Genomic DNA, 19741 nt, shown 5'->3' on the forward strand with positions numbered 1-19741 from the left:
GCAAGGACAAAGAACAGTAATATCAGATGAAATCAGAGCTACTGTGATTGTTCTTGTCCATGGTATGACAATGAAGGAGGCCGGACTAAGGGTACAACCAAACGTCAGTAGATTCACTGTGTCCACCATAATCCAAAGATTTAGAGAAGAGAACAGGTAGTTACCTTTTTTGACATTATAGTATGTAAATGTTTGTAAATGTAATGTAAACAATTACATATATAAAATGACTGTACTATATACTGTACCACAGTAACCATTTTTCAGTACATCACTGTGCCAGTGTACTGTAGTATTGTAATGAAGGGTTAGTCTGACTGTTTGTAGGCCTATTCCATGTATGTATTTTTGTAAGTTTATGTTCTCTTTTTGTAGAATTGAAAGACTGCCACATGGGGGTGGCAGGACATCTATGTTCTCCTCACACCAAGAGACCCTAATTGTCGACATGGTCCATGAGAACAACAGTAAACTGCGTGAAATTCAGCTGAGGATCATTGAGGACCATGTGCATTCTAAGGGTATCCACAGTGTCAGTCTCTCTACTGTTGACCGTGTCCTCAAGCGCAACAGACTGCGCATGAAACCATGGAACTGGCCATGGAACTGGCATGTGGTGACATGGGTGTGGGGGCATGTCAAGCCTGTATACAGCATGCCAAGGCTTTATTCCCCCATTGCCTGGCCAGAAAAAAAGTGGCTTGTGATGTAGATAAAGTCCTGTGGCCTGACCCAGTATGGAAAAATGATGCTGTGGCAGAGTAATGCACTTCTTTTCTTTGTACTTCATTTGTATATTTTTGTGCTTTATTTCTACTTGCTACATGTAAACATGTAAAAAAAAAAGCTAATTCTTTTTTCTATGTACAAGTGTTAAAATGCCAAGGTATTTTTTTTTTGCAACATGCATGTCGTCTAAAATAAACATTTATTTCTACCGCTTCATGTCCTGAGCATTGTGTTTTACTTTTTTCTATGTAGTGTTTAGTGACTACTCAGTAGAGTATTTAATTTATATTGATTTGAGGCATGATTTGACAGCATAATTCAGTTTTGAGCACAGATTGAACTGTTTTGGCATGAAAGTTTGATTTTGCAAGAAGAGTCAGAGGTTTTGTGAATGTAACTTGAAAATTGCGTTTTGTGTTCACAGTTTAGGGAAAAGAAGAACAACTTCCCAGGAATGTGTCTTAGCAATCGAGAAAAACTGTAATATACTGTTCGCACCTTTACTGACTACTTGGGTTACAAAATGAATAATATTAGGCAATATTAAAATAGATATATAAATAAGTAAATTCTTCCCAAAAACTTTAAGGAATAATTCTAAAAACTATGCTTTATTAGAGTATTAGTGTTTAACCATGATTTAAGCGGTGCCTGTATTACACACATACTGTATATAACCACAAAAGCTCATGACTCAGTTAATATTTAGGTAGAGGTGTTTAATCGCATTTAATCGCATTACTGTAATTGAAAAGATTTTTTAGATTACTTCTACTTTTTAAAGTAGTTTTTATAATCTGTAATTTTACTTTTACTTAAGTATATTTTGTTTAAAGTATTGTACTTCACCACATTTTAAATCATATTCACTACTGAGTAAAAAATAAATGAATGAAAATGAAAAATAATAAAAATAATACAACGGGGAAGGGAAAAAAATTGCACCCCGGAAACCACTGCACTGATTGATTGATGGAGAACAAACACACTAAATTTCCCAAAACAATGGAGACGGACAGAACAGATGCCAGTGATGCAGACAGAGCTGAAAGTGAAATGGCAACAAATTCTTATGAAGCAAACCCCTGGTCATATTTAAGCAACCACTTTGATTTCAAGCACAACAAAGGGAACAGATTTATTATGAAAGGGTGTTCCATCCTCCATCCCATCCCCACTGTAAAAAAAGAAAAAAAGTAACTCTTACTCTGAGGAAATTTTAATTAGCTACTTTTTACTTTTACTTGTGTAGGTTTTTATAAGGGTAACTTTACTTGTACTTCCGTAAAAGTTCATTTTATTATTTTATTATTTAATTTTATTACTCTTTCCACCTCTGTATGCAGGTGAGTGATGATACACAGGCTTTAGTAAGAAGCGATGTTACAAAAGTGTAAAATAAAACATTTCCCTTATTGTGTGTAACAGTAGCTATTCTTGTGTTGTTGTGTGACTTTTTGAGCTGCTCCACAATAAGCAGCACCATGAGCAGACTACTGGACGTTTAAAGGGGAAGTTGATCTGTGGGGGTTATTATGTACATGAATGTGGTTGTGCACAAACAGAGTCGTTTAGAGTGTGTGAGTTTCATCAGTGTCCTTATGTTTACTGCTGTAGTGCGTGCGTGTGTGATAAATGCTATTGTCCTTATGCATACTGCCTCTTCTTACACTCAACTTCAGAACTTATTCTATGCATGCTTGGATAAAAAAAATAATCTCACATAAAAGAGTTAATTTTAAATGAATAAATAAATTGAGTAATTAATGTATTAATAGAAGATTACAATAATTTTACTAATTAATGATTGTAAAACTGGTACTTAAACACTTTCATTATTAATAGATTACTTTTGCATAAGGTAAATACTATAACATGCACTTACAGCAACACTGCATGATTATTGATCACAGCCACTATAATAATGTCAGGGTTTATTATTTTTGGCATTTTAAATATTAAATTAAATTAAAAGTTACATTTAAAGGGTGCAAAAGTCCAGAAGAAGCCACAATTCTAAGGCATCATTTATCATGAAATCAGTATTATGCTGTATCTGTATAATTCTCAGTATAGACAGACAATCAGTTGGCAGAGATCAGAGAATGCCATCTGATGGTTTATCCTTCTTTAAGAGTTGGCAAAATTCACATACAGTGGTTCCCAATTTACCAAAATAAAGTACAAATACATCAAAACAACAACAACACTGAGCCTCTTTATGTCCAGGAAAAGTCCATGCAATAAAGGAATTTAGTTATGAAAAATGATTAAACTATTTTTTTCTTACTGTGTCTTCTCGACTTTCATGTCCAGCGACTAAACTGTGACTGAAGAAAGAGTGTTTGTGGTTACGAGTTGCTGCTGATGTGAACACGCTATTTTGTTTCCTCTTTTTGGCTCAATTAGTCTTTACTTCTGAACTGCAGAAAAAACAGACAAAGATAAAATATATTTTTATAGTGTGAAATCAGGATGAGGATCAATGCAGTTATCTAATCACAAACATCTGTAATTTATAGCAGGTATTATACTCATAGTCAAATAAGTTAAATATTTATTTATTTTATTTTATTTTTGATTAATCTAAAAGAAATAACACACAAAAATAATAATGTAAAAAAACTTATTATGAAAACACACAGTGTGCTCTCTAAAACTATTGTAATGAACAGTAAGACACTAGAACTGAGTATGACAAAGTTACCTCTGGGTAAATGTGTTGTGTGTTTATGTGTTTATAACTTCAGATGTTTTATATAAAAACTGTCATTATAAAGTGTATTAATTCATCAGTAAGATCGTGTCTGCAACAGAATAAAAACTGTGTGCATTGTGATAGAATATTTTAACACATCTAAAATATTCTAATACAGTGTATTATAACGCATGTCCTGTGTGCGAACAAATAACCACATTGACCTGACAACCAAGGAAATGTAACAACACAGCACAAAACAAACATGCACACACACACACACACACACGTTTGACTTTGTCAGTTTTATTTTTAAATGAATACTTTATTTGTATTATGGATATTAATGTGGTTCTGTGGTTTATTTTATCTTATGACGTCATGGTGATGTAGTCATTACTACTGTGTCGTCGCACCTCCAGGGTCGAGGATTAAATTCCCGCCTTGGGTCTGTGTGCATGTGGTTTCCTCCAACAGTTTAAATACATAGAGATTAGACTAATTGGCATTCCCAGAATTACCCATAGTATGTGTTGTGGAATGTGTGTGTGTGTGTAAGAGAGAGATACTAAGTTTACGAGAGAGTGTAAATGATGGATTTTCTAGACATAACAGAACCGTAAGGTCTGAAAGCAAAACTGTATTCTTTATCCTAAAGCCTTGTTCAGACTGCAGACAAGTGTGTTTCACAAATCTGATCTTTAGGGCTGACTGTTCATGCTATTATTTAAAAGTGATATTGATAAAACCTAATACCTTTGCAACATATCTGCATTGGGGTTGCCATGGTAATGAATAAGGAGGGTCGCATGTAAAGCGGGAAAAAAATCTCTATGATCTCAAAAATGTAGCTGTAACGGTGCTGTGTGTGGGTTTTAAGAAAGGTGTATAGGCAGAGGTGATCTTCCATGAAAGGAATTATTTTAATAAGGAAGAACGGAACATATATACACACACACACACACACACACTCACACTACGTAGAACTAAGGATCATCCCACTAGGGAACAAGACAGGGCTAAGACTGGAACTAGACGGCACTTTGGTTAAACTGAACATCACAAGGGCTAGACATGGACAAGGGCTAGGATCTACACAAGGCTAGGGGATAAACAAGACTAAGGGATACCACATGGCTAGGAGATAACACAGACTAGACATGAACTAAACATGGACTACACATTAACAGGTGGAGACGGGGGGCAGAGCTGGATCGCCGGGCGGAGACGGAGGCAGAGCTGGATCGCCGGGCGGAGACGGAGGCAGAGCTGGATCGCCGGGCGGAAACGGAGGCAGAGCTGGATCGCTGCTGAATCCGGGCCGCGGAGCAAGAAACACGACGTCGTCGTCAACGAAACAGGGAGGAGGCTCGACGCCGAAGCAAGGCGGAGGAGAAAGAGCTGGATTGCAGAACAGAGGCTCGTCGCCGTCGATGCCGTCGAAGCAGGGCAGAGGCGGCAGCACAATGTCGTCCAGGCCGACGAAGCAGGGCAGAGTAGGAAGCTTGCCGAAGCTGGACAGAGGTGGATCAAGCTCATACTTGTCGGGGTTACTGGAGCCTGCCACTGGGCTCTCTGGGAGACTGGAGCCCGCCACTGGGCTCTCTGGGAGACTGGAGCCCGCCACTGAGCTCTCTGGGAGACTGGAGCCTCCTCTGAGGCTGACTGGCGTTTTTGGACTTGTACGGTCAAGGTGAACAAGCTGGTCCTGGAGCAGTGCACATAACTGCAGCAGGGTTTGCATGCGCTCATGATCGTTGCTTGCCTGGCACACATTGACCTGCTGGATGAGCTCTCCAGTTTAGTGACACTAAACAGCTGAACAACTTCACTTTTCAGTTTACCTCCGAGAAACGAAAAGCTGTATTTTGTTTGTTTATATTTAGAATGTTTATAAAGTACACGAAGTAGGCGCGCGCACACACACATCCACACACACCTCCCCTGAGCCCTCGGTCAACATCTAATCACCGTTGATATGCAAATGACTCAAGACGTAGCCTAACGTGGTGTCGTGTCGAATTTCAGCGGTCACGGAGAGGAAAGACTTTAAAGCAGTTGCAGCGTTTTTTTAGTTACAACAAGCACAGCGATGAGTCCACGTTGTTTCACTGGTTATGACATAGTGACACTAAACAGCTGAACAACTTCACTTTTCCGTTTACCTCTGAGAAAAAAAGCTGTATTTTGTTTGTTTATATTCAGAGTAACACCTTCCAACCACCTCTCATAGTCTATTGTTAGTTTTAATGATTTGGCAGAAACTAATTATCACTACATAAGTACCCCAACACCATTGATCATGAGTTTCAGCTGAAACTAATTCTATAATGTAGATGCAGATTTCAAATTTATACAGATGCATGATATATGTGTGTGTGTGTGTGTGTGTGTGTGTGTGTGTGTGTAATCGAGGCTGGCTCTATTCAGGGGCAAGAGGGGCAGCGCCCCATCAACTAAATGTCTGCACATGTTAATATATTCCTAAGATTAATATATTACAAGTTGATAAACTGATCTGCGGTAGCAGAGAAATCCGCTGAAAAAGGGACACTACACGATACGGTATTAGATGTCCCTCATGTCCCTCTGCTGTGCGTATTCATTCACAGGCTGCACACACACACACACACACACCTCCCCTGAAGCAGTTGCGGTGTTTTTCAGTTACAACAAGCACAGCGATGAGTATAAGAATAAAATAAGGTAACAGTTTGATCTGTGTAGTTAGTGCCCTTGTATAGAATAAAAAAAAATGAATAACACATTCCAACCACCTCTCAATAGAGTGCCATAGTTTTGCAAAAATACTTGCAAAACATCAGGATACATTGGAGGGAACTTCTGAGGTGGTCAGTGATTGATGGCACGGTCGTACGGAGGGGGTTGTGATCACACCTACAGTTCTTTTGTTCTAAGCTGTCGGTCAAATATCTCTCCACTTGAAATGGAAGCACAAAATTGAGGGGCAACATGCAAGGGATTTCAGCATCTCGACGCACAGTATAAGCTGTTTATAAAGAAGACACTATTTGTTTTTTTCATTTTGTAATCTTTCTCGTGTTTACCTTGTACTGTACAATATATATTCATTTTTTAATTAATTGCTGTAAATAAACTACATATGCAGTTAATTTACCAGAAAGGACTTTTCAGTTTTTTGTGAACTAACGATTAGCGATTTTGTTTGAAATTATATATATATATATATATGAATCTGAACGAAACAATATTAATAAGTTCAAGCTTAGATTAATATATAAACTGCTTCAAAGTCTTTCCTCTCCGTGACCGCTGAAATCCGACACGACACCACGTTAGGCTACGTCTTAACTCATTTGCATATCAACGGTGATTAGATGTTGACCGAGGGCTCAGGGGAGGTGTGTGTGTGTGTGTGTGTTTGTGTCTGTGTGCGCGCGCCTACTTCGTGTACTTTTATAAACATTCTAAATATAAACAAACAAAATACAGCTTTTTTTCTCTCAGAGGTAAACGGGAAAGTGAAGTTGTTCAGCTGTTAAGTGTCACTATGCAGATGTTACACTCAGTGTAGTTACCGAAATCTTTGATTTAGTTCTCATTCAGTGGCCACACATCACTTCCACATTTCCCTCGCTTTTATTACATGAACATAAGCAGTGAAACATTCCGCAGGTTTATAATACACCGCGACCAAGTGAACCACGTTCCCGCCGATTAGGCGCGTGGTCCGTTGCCTAGCAACACTGAACGAAACGAGGCACAATCGTGGTGTTTGCTTCGGTTATGACATAGCATAGTTTATTATCTGCTGTGGTAGATCTGATTTATTTAAATTTAATAATGAGGCTTTATATCCTCAGGAGGGGTCATTACATATGTAATATATATATATATATATATATATATATATATATATATATATATATATATATATATATATATATATATAAACTGCATATATGGAATGAAACCCGAGACAGTTACATATACTGAAAGACGCATAAATAGTATGCGCGATTCCTTGCGCCATCTGCTGAGAGAAATGAGAATCGCAGGTTGGAAAAGGCAGGAAACGGCATGACCAGCGCGCAGCTGTCAGCGATTTCACGTAAATAAGAGCAAAATAGCTTTATACTGGCTTTTACTGGTGCGATTTTAAAAATCTAACCATACAGGGTGATTAAGCTCACAGAACTAGGAAAAGTTATGGAAGGAGGGTCCTGGATTTTGATCGAGTGTAAAGTATTATTTTTTCTTTTACCCCCTTGCGGTCAAATGACCGCTGCTTGGCGCTTCTAGTGTTAAATAATTATAATAATTCAGATTATAAAAATGTGCAGAAAAAAGCCATCATTCTCTGAGGCATAATTTATCTTTTAATCAGCATTATAATGTATCTCCATAACTCTCAGTGAAGACAGAAAAAGTTATGTAGGTTCCAATTCAACACCACTACCACCACCACCAACAACAACACTGAGCCTCTCTATATACAGGAAAAGGCCATAAATTAAGAAATTTAATAGCTAAAATGTATAAAACATTAATGTTTTCTTACTGCGGCTTCTCGGCCTGCACGGCCAGTGACCAAACTGCAACTAAAGAAATGCCTGAGAAAATGTGTGTGTGGTTATGATATTATATATAAAAGATGAACGTTTTACTAATCAAAAGAATTAATTAATTAAATAAATAAAAACTCAAAAACTCTGTGCAAACACGCATAGTAAATTATACTTAAGTTGCGTTCTGATCGACCTGACGTACGCTGTGAATTCAGTCATTCGTACGTTACAAACTATTTAATATGTGATGTTGCAGTGTGTTCCAAATTGTGAAATTATGTACAGGGACGTTTCCTTAACAGACATTCCCTGCACACTATTTAGGGAGTAGGGAGTAGGGAGTACCTTGTGATATACACTTTGCTGATTGGTAGTGGTTTTTAAACAGCCTGTTATTGGACAGTTTAGAAGACGGCGAGTGATTTATTTATTTATCGCCACAGAGGTGGTTGATCTTAAGGGTTGGAAATAATGTTTAAATTTCTAATTCAAAAAAATGAATGAAAAAATTAATTAACTTACGAAATGTAAAACGCATTAATAACACTTAGAAGAAGAGTGGTGAAGCATCATCTCCAACATCAAAATGTGGCTGGAAAAAAAAAAGATCATTCTAGCTACGTTTAATAGTGAAAGGGAAGGGAAGGGGAGGGGAAAGAAAAGGGGAGAAGAGAAGGGAGGCAGAAGAAGGGAAAGAAGAAGAAAAAAATACGTATTTCCCCTTTTGTTCTATTTGTTTTATTTACTTTATTCATTCAATTTTTGCTTTTTTTGGAATAGAGGGGGAAAAGAGAGGGGAGGGGAAGGAAGGAGGGAAGGGAGGAAGGGAGGAGAGAAATGAGGGGAAGGAAAAAAGAAAAGAAAAACATTATTCACAGGGTAAGGACGACGTGGGCATGGCGGCCTGGGCATTGCACTGGACTGATCCATGCTAAACGTCATACCTTTTTAATGCATCACAAAGCAACTGACACACACTGTGTACTTCAAGGTTGGATTTTCAATGGCCAGTGAGAGCTCACCAGACACCAGGGTCTTCTGGTGCACATTGCACATGGTACAGTGGTAATGTATTGAATATTTAATTTTGGTATGTAATCTAGGAAATACTGATTTGTACCTATAAATGGTTTTGTATATATTTTCTTTTTTTCCTCCAAACTGTGACTAGCTAAATACCTGGGGCCTCATGTACAAAGACTTGGGTTAAATTCATACTAAAACATTGCGTACAGACAAAGCTGTAAACGTGCGTACGCAGTAAAAAAATCTGATGTATGAAGCACTGTGTCGCGGAATCCCACGCATATTCTCTTTGTACATCCGAATTAACGTGAAATTGAGTGCACGTGCACGAGCGCAAAACCCCTCCCTGCCTTCTCCTTTGTATAAATATGTTAATGTCTCCACTTTGGCAAAACCAAACAAGAAGCAATGGCAAAAACAAGCAAGAAGAGAAACTTAACAGAATGTGAATTGGAGGTGATCCTATCAGAGGTAGCTCGGAGAAAAACTGTGTTATTTGCAAGTTTGTCCTCTGGAATTAATAACAAAAAAAAAAAAAAAAACTTAGCTGGAATAATATCCTTAAATACATCACTCACCAAGAAGCCACCCATCACGCACCCTGCCACCCTGGAGCCTCATCCCAACCATGCTGTTTGTGAGGATGAATGAATCATGGGTTGTCCCAGGCCACCTTGCCACAATTTTTGTTAGGCGCATTTGAGAATCACATATTATTTGCACATTTATTAAATGGAAATGTTTCTGATTCACGTATGCAAATTTCGGCTTCAGATGGCGCCTTTATAGCAGTGTGCGTGCAGTCGATCGCTCCGATTACATTAGGAAAACCGGCGATCGCTGCAAATTGCGCTTTAATGTTTGGCTGGTCAACTGCATGGTATGGAAACCTTATATAGGCTACCTGCTAGACATGCGGATGATCCCGTCCCATACAGCTGGCATTGCACGGCTCAAAGACGATTGGCTTAACCCCGAGCGGTCTGCCAGTTCCCTTTGGACAGAACCAGTTGCCAGGAAACCAAGCGTTGTCAGCACCTGTAAGGGAACAGGTAATGCGTGGCTCCTCGCTGTCTTTCTTTTCAAATTTGGACCCAGCTCAGCACAGAGTTTCAAGAGGATAGCTCATGGAAATCTGAAACGGATAATAAGCCAGTCATCATCATGGGCCAGAAAATCACTGTGATCCCTAAAAACGTGTTCCCTTTGAATTCGGCCATTGACAATGTCCTCTAATAAGGCCAACACTGCCATTGCCATAGACTAAGGGTTGTATACATTTGCAAATGCATTTATATGTTCTAAATTAAATAATTGGTAAAAAAATATTGTGTCAATTAACCCATTTTATCAATTATGAATTAATATCAATGTTTTTCACATGTGTTGGTGCGATACTTTGTAGTGTGCAATTTAACATAATTGCCTCTAGGAGTCGCCAACGGAAATAAAACAAACGCACACAAAAAATACACGTACGCCAGACACGAAGTTGGCGTGAAAGAACACACATTTTCACGTTAATTTCACTGTTAGTAAATTCGTCCGTGGGCGTGAAAACTGGAGTAAGCAAAGTTTTTGTGCGTATGCAGCGTTGATACATGAGGCCCCTGGTCTGGTAGGTGATGAGAATTTTGTGTAGTTAAACTAATATTATTCTAATATTAAAGAGATTCTAATTACTTTGGGCATGTTTTAATTTTGACAGTGTGGACTTTTTAAGCTTGGATAGAGAAAGGTAAGTTATAAGAAAAAGAAACCTGTTGTAGTGATATGACTAGAGTGGATGGCCTTTTCTAAAAGAGACAGATTCCCCAATATGACAAGATGGACAATAATTTAGGACACACACAAACTCTACTGGTATATATTATTTTTTATTTATTTATTTATATATATTTAAAAATAGGAATTTCAGTGCACTTCAGGTGAGTAAAATCTTTGGTAAAAGATAAATTAAGATAAATTATCTGTCACTTCCCATCAGAAATAATGCAAACGAATCAGATTACCAATTTCCAGCAGTATAATAATATTTTTGCATATGATTCCTTTTGGCATCGGCTGCTTTAAAAACCAAACTGAAATCCTTTTCTCCTTGCTACCTTCTTTGCTAACATTCGGACCCATGGTGCTGTGTCTTAACTTAATCTTGTACGAAAAGCAAAACAAACAAAAACAAACACAAAAAATGTCAAATTGCTTTACTTAGATTTGCACTGATGTAAACGTTTTAAATGCTTTCTAAACATTCACACACGTTAGTCGATATTCGGTTCAGTTTGTCGCTTCTATGCCAAAAATGCAAATTTTTACAAATTTTAGTTTTTAAGATGGAAAAAAAAAATAAGGTGGGACGTTTGTATGCCGAGGTACCACTGCCATTTAAAACTGTATGATCTTTGTGTAATGTCTATATTTTACTCACATTAAACTGAATGAGCAGTGTATGGGACACCATAAAATAGCAGGCATCATCTTATACAAAAAATTAAAATACATCTATAAAACATGTCAGAAGAGCCTGTTTATGTTTAAGTTAACATGAGAAATTAATTATTTTTGTATAGGACACCTAAAGGCATGATACAGTGATATTGAGCCTTAAATCTTGAGCCTCTCTCTGTTCATCAGCTGTTTCAGCTCTCATTTAATTCATCCTGTCCCTAAAAGTCTAAAAGAAAAAAAAAACACACAGTAAAATCAGAAAGCTGTGTTAAAGCATATCATGTTACTAACATTTATTAAATCAGCCATAATCACACTGTCTGATTTACTTTTAGTAAAATTACTAACCAGGAAATAAATATAAAATTACTGTTGGAGTTACAGTTATAGAGCTACAAATTTAGTGAAATACTGTCACATGAGTCTAATAACATTTCTGAGTTTAAGAGTTAAAACTCACATTCTAGCAGTCAGAGGATGAGAGCATGTCAGGAGGAGGACTGGGATGAGAAATCTGTGAAAGAAAAAAAAAATGCCATGCCTTCTTAAAGGTGTCTGTAATGTTTTTAAAATGTGTCGTAGTTGAATGAGTGAGTCTCTGGGTCTGTCCACTGTGCTTTACAAGCATTTTAACCTTGTCAGTTAAAAGAATATCTTTATTCATTTGCAGCAAAAGAGTATTTATCCTGAGAAACAAACTCTTGTTGCTATAAATTGGGAAAAATCTTCAAAAGTCAAATCTTTGCTAGTTTAAAAAAATGGTTATGATGTTTTTTATTCAGATCACTGTTTTAACTTGGACTAGTTTTGAAGCAATAAAGTTTTTTAAAGTAATGTTTATGTGTTTTAATTGACAGAGTGGCGTTAGGCCTGTTTTTTTTTTATAGAAAAACAATCACTTTAACAAACTACATCAATGGGAGACAACTTATCTTTTTGAGTAGATGAAAAGTTGAGCTAAGGCAACCCTAGTTGATAATATAATTAATTGAGCCCACAACCAATACTACTTGATCTGACTTAAATATTTGAATTACAAGTTGAGACAACTTAAGATTTTGAACTGGATACACAATGCGTCAACTAAACAGCAATGTGAAATATTTAGTTTGGCCAGCAAATTTCTATAAAAATTGAGTAAACTTAAAAAAGCTGTGCAACTTGTTAATAAACTTTTTTACATTGAGGAGCCTGTTTTTTATTTTTTATTTCTTTACAGTGTATGATGTCTCAGCTGACTGATACATTATATTTTTCTTATTAACAGTAAAGATGCAGCTTTGAAATAGTCACACAGTCAACAGTGTCGGAAATATTAAATCAAACTCATCATACATTTCCCCAACACGTGAAATCAACAAAAATAACAAACTGCATTCATGTCGTGGTCATCATCCATTGGGGGCACACACTAAAATAATTATATTTATTTTTACACTTTATAATTTATATTAAATTATTTGAGCTCACACAACTTTTTGTGAGATTCTCTGTTAAATGCGACACTTAATCACTTCATTAACACGGCGTATCCCAGTGTTTAACACTCCTCAGGCAGAAAACTGACAGGTGGCACTGACGCTTTCACAAACTACCTCCACTCACTTATTATGTTTAGAGGTAAGAGTGGGGCAGACTTTTCTTTAATTATTTCTTTACATGTTACTTCCTCCCCACAATAAATGCTCTCATCCTCTCTCCAGTCTCACATTCTGTTCTAAATCATGTTGATCAGATTATTACAGCTCTATTATAGGGGCTTTAAACAGTTGTGATTGGAGCAGTGTGATTAGGATGATGTCATACACCGAGTCACACATCTATAAGTTTTGTCTGAGCGTATGAAGCTTCCACACAACTGCTTCTGATTTCACCACCGTTTAAAATGACAAAAACCTCTAAAAACTCCCCACTATAACATTCAGCTTACTGTACGGCTCTCAGTGTTGTAAAAAGTGATGTTACACAGTTTCCTCAGTGCAGTCCTACTCCTCGCTGAAAGTAAGAGTAAGAAATTTCATAAAGAACTTTTACGTCCCACTCTGAGGTAGGAATATTTTCAGTCCTAAATGAACTTTGAGCGTGATTCCTTTGAGTGATTCCGAGATGCTTAATAAATACGGGCCTCTTTTAACTTATTTCATATCAAAATTCTCTTAAATATTATGTCTAACTCCAAAGCTGAAAAGTAAAGAAAAAAAAATGAAACAATTTTTTAATGATATATATTAACAATATAATTATAATTCAGTTAGATTATAATCATCAAATATATTACAAAAAAGAATATTCTTGTGTAAACACTTACTGCAAGTGTGTGATACACATCATCAGATGTCCGGCCTGTGGGGTCGAGAGCTGCGTACGTGTCGTCTTTATCACTCGGCCCAGCGTTCTGCAGAGAGGAGGGGTGGAGAACATGAGGAGGTTCTGCTGAAGATCTTCACTGTAAGAGTTTATTATGAACAAAACACACACCTGATGGACATTTCTGTAATAACTCACCTGATAGTCACCTTCATCTGCCTTTTTCTTCTGTCTCTTCCATCTGCTCACACAAAGTCAAATATTTATCCATCGTAAGCATCTTCAGAGTAATTAGTGATGAATTTATTAGCAAAAATGAAGAGACAAACGTGATAAAGAGCAGTTAAAAACGTTTACTAATTTTGTCATATTATTACTCTCTGACACACAGGGTCATCTATAACAAAACATTACATTTGAATTAGTGATGTGTCTGTGGCGAACGATACTGCTCTTATATCTGCTCTTTTGTTTTTTTTCTCTTCTTTTTCCAACTACATGTCATGATGTGTGGAATAAATGTGGAATTAATGTGGAATTAATTAATACAGAAATAAATGTATATGGAAAAAAATAAATAGGTAAACTATTAAATACGTAGATGAGTAAATAAATTAATATATAGGACAAAAACAAAAAAATTCTAAACAGAATGAATAATTTTAGAAAAATATGTCATTTGTTAAATAATTAAGAACATTTTATCTATTTATGTTTTTTTTTGTTTTTTTTCTCATGCATTTATTTATGATTGAATTAGCATGCATATTTATTATTATTATTATTATTATTATTTAATTAATTAAGTATTTTTCGCCCATTTCCCTGTATTGTTTAGTTTATTTTTTTTCTTTCATCAAAACTGAAGTGCATATTTAAATTAACATAAAAACATAAAGTGAAGCTGTATTTGTTGTTATTTATTATTAGTTATTTATTGTTTATATATTTATATTTAATCTTTATTTATTGTTGGTGCAAAAATTATGAAAGATTTAGGTACAGATTTTTGCTACACTGATATAACCAAAACAATTATCTCTCAAAACTGAAAAGTCAAACTGCTCAAATATTCTCACCTCAGCCTGAAGAGAGAAGAGAGAAGAGCTCCAAGACCAAAACATCCAACTCCAACAGCTACATGAGAAATCACAGAACCACTTCCTAGGACGGACGGACACACACACAAACACACACACACACACGCACACACACACAGATATTATTTAAAAGTTTCTCCACTTTGGGTGATATCTAACAGAGCAGTGATCAAACAGGACTAAATCATTAACACTCTCACCATGTAAAGTGACAGACACTGCAGCTGATCTCTCAGAGCCGTGTTTATTCTGAGCCTCGCAGTAGTACTGTCCACTCTGTAGAGCTCTGTAACTCTGTCCAGATCCTACAGCTGAGGGTTCATTCACCTTAAACCAGGTGTAGTTCTCCACAGGTGGGTTAGCATCACTGCTGCAGGTCAGAGTCACTAAACTGTCCTCCACTATCTCACCAGAGGGACTGATGGACACTGAGACATTCTTTGGAGGATCTAGAAAGTTACATGGTTAGTTTGAGGAAAGAAAGTAATACTTATATAAACTGTGTGTCAATTTTTTATTCATCTCTTTTATAAAACACACTTCTTTGCCATTAAACATTATGATTTTGAGAATATGTTTATACAGTAATAATTCTGTAACTCCCTAATGTGAAGTCTGTATGTGTTTGTACCGTTTCCTTTACAGTGTCAACATGTGATTCTGAATAGATTTGTTATGCTTTAATGTATAAAGTTACCTGTGTCTTATTTTTAATTGTTTTTTTATTATTTTATGATTATTTATTAAATTAAAAAAAAATCATCGCCTGACATGCCAATTACAATTAATATAGTTTAAGTTTATAGTTGATGTTTTTTTTTACTCTCTTTAATTACACCTGCAATTTAACATTTATTCCTGTACAATATATAAGAGTAAAGTAAATAAATCTCACATCTGACTCTGAGTGTGTGAGCAGGAGAGGGGAGATGTTCATATCCTCTTACAGCACAGCTATAACTGCCTGCATCCTCACTGCTGACCGACTGCAGGTGGACTTCATTGCTCTTGATGGTGTTTGTGGTTAAATCACGGCTGGTTTTGTACCAGATGAATGTTGGATCAGTCAGACTGCAGGTGGTTTTACAGATCAGAACGGCTGATTGTCCCTCTGTCACTTCTGCAGGAGCGAACACCTGAAGATCTTAAACACAGAGAGACACATTACATCAGGAAAACTGTACTGAGGCCATTAAAGCATGAACTTTTACACTCTGCTCTCTTAAAGTGTTTTTCGGTCTAGTTATTCTATTCTTTCTGTTTTTTTTTTTTCAGTGTTAACAAACATCTCGTATGTGAAAGCTAGCCTTTTTTACCCTGAGCACCTATTGTTCAGTTTATTTTTCTTAGAACACATTAGAGAGGAAAAACAATACTCTATAGAGAGATTATGGCCTGAGTGATATATCTAGAAAATAAGGTGATTTTATAGTGTGTAACACCACCTGCAGTGATAAAATCACCTCATTTTCTAACAAATGTTCTAGAAGCATCACAAGCTAAATTATTATTTATTTGTATTAAGTGTATTGATTTTAATAACTTGTTCTGAATCTCTACTCAGAGCTCTGAGAGATCAGGAGATTCAAAACGAGTTGTTAAAATTAATACATTTAATTCAAATAAATAATAATTCAGCTTGTGATTCTTCTAGAACATTTGTTAGAAAAAGAACAATTAAAGGTATTAGATAAATTTAGATTTAGTGCACTTTTAAAAAATCACTAACACAAAACTGCATTATTTAAGTGATTATGTACAGTAAACAGAAACGCTGTTATTCATTATTAATTTCCATAAATCATTGTGATCTACATTACCTGTGACATTGAGTTTCACTCCTGGAAGAAAGAAGTATGTATCTACTTTTTGCATTTTCTGTCCTAGGACTCTAATGATGTATTGATGTTCATCTGTTTTCTTCACATCACTCAGTCTGAGCGAGAAGTGTTTCTGTTCATCTCTTAAATACTCCACTCTGCCTGAGTAACCTGATACAGTACTCAGATCAGTCGACTCTTTACCCCAAACTGGGTTTATTACCCAAAATGCCTTATTCACTGTAAAATCTGCTGGGTGTGTGTACGAGCCGTTCATAAACACTGTAGATCCTTTTAAAGCACAGAGATGTTCCTGACTGTATGTCACACTCCATCTATTCCCAAGAGCTCCTGAAACATGACACATGAAAGAGGTTATTAGAGGTCATTATACTGAGCCCCATAAAACACTGAGTTAGTCTTACAGCTTTACTTCTCTCCTCTGGAACTCTGGGTTGGCAAAATGTGCAAATGAGCACATTTATCTATAAAGATAAATGCGCGTTTGTTCCAAACACTAGTAAATCAAAGCAAATTTCCCCATAGGAAATAATGCAAACATGAAACTAATTAACCTTCACTTTACCTATAAAAAAGAGTAAAAATAAATCCTGACAGATAATTGTTTCTGTTTACACAGCCGCCGTGTGTGTGTGTGTGTGTGTGTGTGTGTGTGTGTGTGTTTGAAGCTAAAGTAAGAGGGGCAGTGGAATGAGACACTTCACTTTCCCACTTCTCGTCTTATACAGTAACACTTCCTGCTCCCATATTTGAGTTTCACACACACACACACACACACACACACACATGAACAAAAACACTGTTTTATCGAGAAAATGAACAAGAAATCTCTCTAATAACACTCGAGTGAGCGCATACTACAGAATCATTAATGTCAAGTAAAAATAAAACAAATTAACCTTAATCATGACTGTAGGAAATATTTAATTCTTAGTGTGTTTCATGATATTCTGTGTTCGTGAGAACAGAGTGTCTTTTCTTTACCACGACACAAGCTGCACTTTCAATAAACAGATTCTATAGTAGTTTATGTTAAAGGTCGTAAAACTGTTGAACGCTCGTAAATGCAGAGCTACTCCGAAATTTATGTTCTTCCTTACCTTATCTTTTAAGAGCATTCCAGACTGGATGTAAACATTCCCACATCCACCTTTTCTTTGGTTCTTTGTGTGTGTGCGTATATATACTCCTGTCTCCCACAATAAACTTTGAACGTCTCACTGAACACTGACTTGTGTGCTTCATTGAGGGGTTCCCTGAGCTCAGGCGGGACAGCAGAATACAGGCGGAGCACTGAGTAGACCAAAGGGGGTCTACCAAAATTCAAGAAATCCTTACAATGACAGAGCAGTGTTTCTTTTAAGTGTGTGTTTGTGTGTGTGTGTGTGTGTGTGTGTGTGTGTGTGTGTGTTTGTGTGTGTGGTTCTGTCAAGGAGAAAGGAGGTAAACGGGCACAGTGTCCAATGACGCGTGCGGACATTGACACAAAGTGCAGGCTGAGACACAGAGAGAAAAAATAATTTTTAACCTCTCTAAAGAGACCTGCGCTGTACACACACGCATACAAACGTGAAATAAATACGTATATATAAATACGTATTTTTCTTATTACAGTGTATTTTACTTTGTACAGCATATTTTACAATGTAAAATATTTTACTAGTTAATTTTATTTTTTAAAGTATTTCTTTTATTCCTATTATTTCTTATGTATAAGATTTTACTATTTTTTTAAGGTCACTGGCAGTCGTATAAGCATGTGTGTGTGTGTGTGTGTGTGTGTGTGTGTGTGAAGGCGAGAGAAGGAGGGGTGTGCTTGTCTTGCAGAACACTCGCAAACCGAGGTTTTACTGTAAATGTGTGTGTGTGTGTGTGTGTGTTTGTGTGTGTGTGTGTGTGCTTAAGACACAAGAAACCTTTCCCTGTGTAAATACTGACATAACATTAACATTTAGTCACTAAATCTAAATACAGCACTTTGTTAGATATTAATAGAGAAATGTCAGGAATTAAAAGTAAACTGTCGTCCACTGATCAGATATTTTATAAACTGTTCAGATCAAAACAGGTGTTAGTGACACACTGCTATAAAACTACAGATTTATACATACGACAATAAAACATTTCAACAAATAATAGTGTTTAATACATTTTAATGTCACCAGTGTGTGTGTGTGTGTGTGTGTGTGTGTGTGTGGGTGCATGGGTGTGTGTGTGTGTACGTTTGTGTGTGTATGTGCGTGTGTGTGTGTGCGTGTGTGTGTGTGTGTGTGTGTGTGTGTGAATATAAACATAAGACTCACCTGTGATGATGAAGAGGAAGATCAGACAAAGCAGATTCCTGTAAGCCGTTTTAAGGAACATCATTCTTCTATAAAGTTTCTAAATGCAAATAAAACATAAACTTAGATTATAACAAGTAATAACAAAAGGGACTTTTTTATACATGACTATGTGGGGAGATTTTATTAATGTAATGAGTCTCCAGTTTCAGCACTTTCTAACAGTCGGAGGTTTTTTATTTCATACATAACAATCAGACTGTATTCTATAAATATTAGGAACACTTTTTAAACATTTATTAATTAATTACAATAACTAACATTTTATCAGCTACAAATAAAACCCTGATGATGAATTCATTAATCCCAGCTCTATTCACTGTAACTACTGCATGGAAATATGAGCTCGTCATCCACTGATTTATATATTAATTAAATTGTCGTTATTATAATCATGAAATATTTTTCAAACACATATCTAAAGAACGTTAAATAAAATACAAAAGTCATTCGAATTTAACAAACTAGGTGTCTGTAAAATAAAAATATGAAATGTGAATGTGTATGAATCAAAATGGTCAGTTTGTCCCTGGTGAACAAGCCGAGTGTGTAGAGTGGGAGGCAGTTCAGCTATAATAGCTGATGTTAATTGATGTTAATATGGAGTCCAGGTAGTTATTGAAGACCCAGGTAGACTTGTAGGAAGTTCCAGTCATGAACTATCGAATTGTCAAGTCCCCAGAGAAACAGTTGCCAACAC

At 36.3% G+C, this 19741-nt stretch overlaps 1 protein-coding gene across 1 annotated transcript in view; it reads right to left on the reverse strand.

Moving 5' to 3' along the window:
- Positions 1-19066, reverse strand: part of LOC128506995 (sialoadhesin-like) — a 444701-nt gene extending 425635 nt beyond the window's left edge. The window contains exons 1-4 of the mRNA XM_053477610.1: positions 19003-19066; positions 16679-17029; positions 15754-16002; positions 15059-15307 (exon numbers count right to left, since the gene is read on the reverse strand). Of these exons, the coding sequence (XP_053333585.1) occupies positions 15059-15307; positions 15754-16002; positions 16679-17029; positions 19003-19066 (913 nt within the window). The remainder of the gene's footprint in view (positions 1-15058; positions 15308-15753; positions 16003-16678; positions 17030-19002) is intronic.
- Between the last annotated feature and the right edge of the window lie 675 nt (positions 19067-19741).

Source organism: Clarias gariepinus, chromosome 18 (genome assembly GCF_024256425.1).
Source record: "Clarias gariepinus isolate MV-2021 ecotype Netherlands chromosome 18, CGAR_prim_01v2, whole genome shotgun sequence".
NCBI classification, from domain to species: domain Eukaryota; kingdom Metazoa; phylum Chordata; class Actinopteri; order Siluriformes; family Clariidae; genus Clarias; species Clarias gariepinus.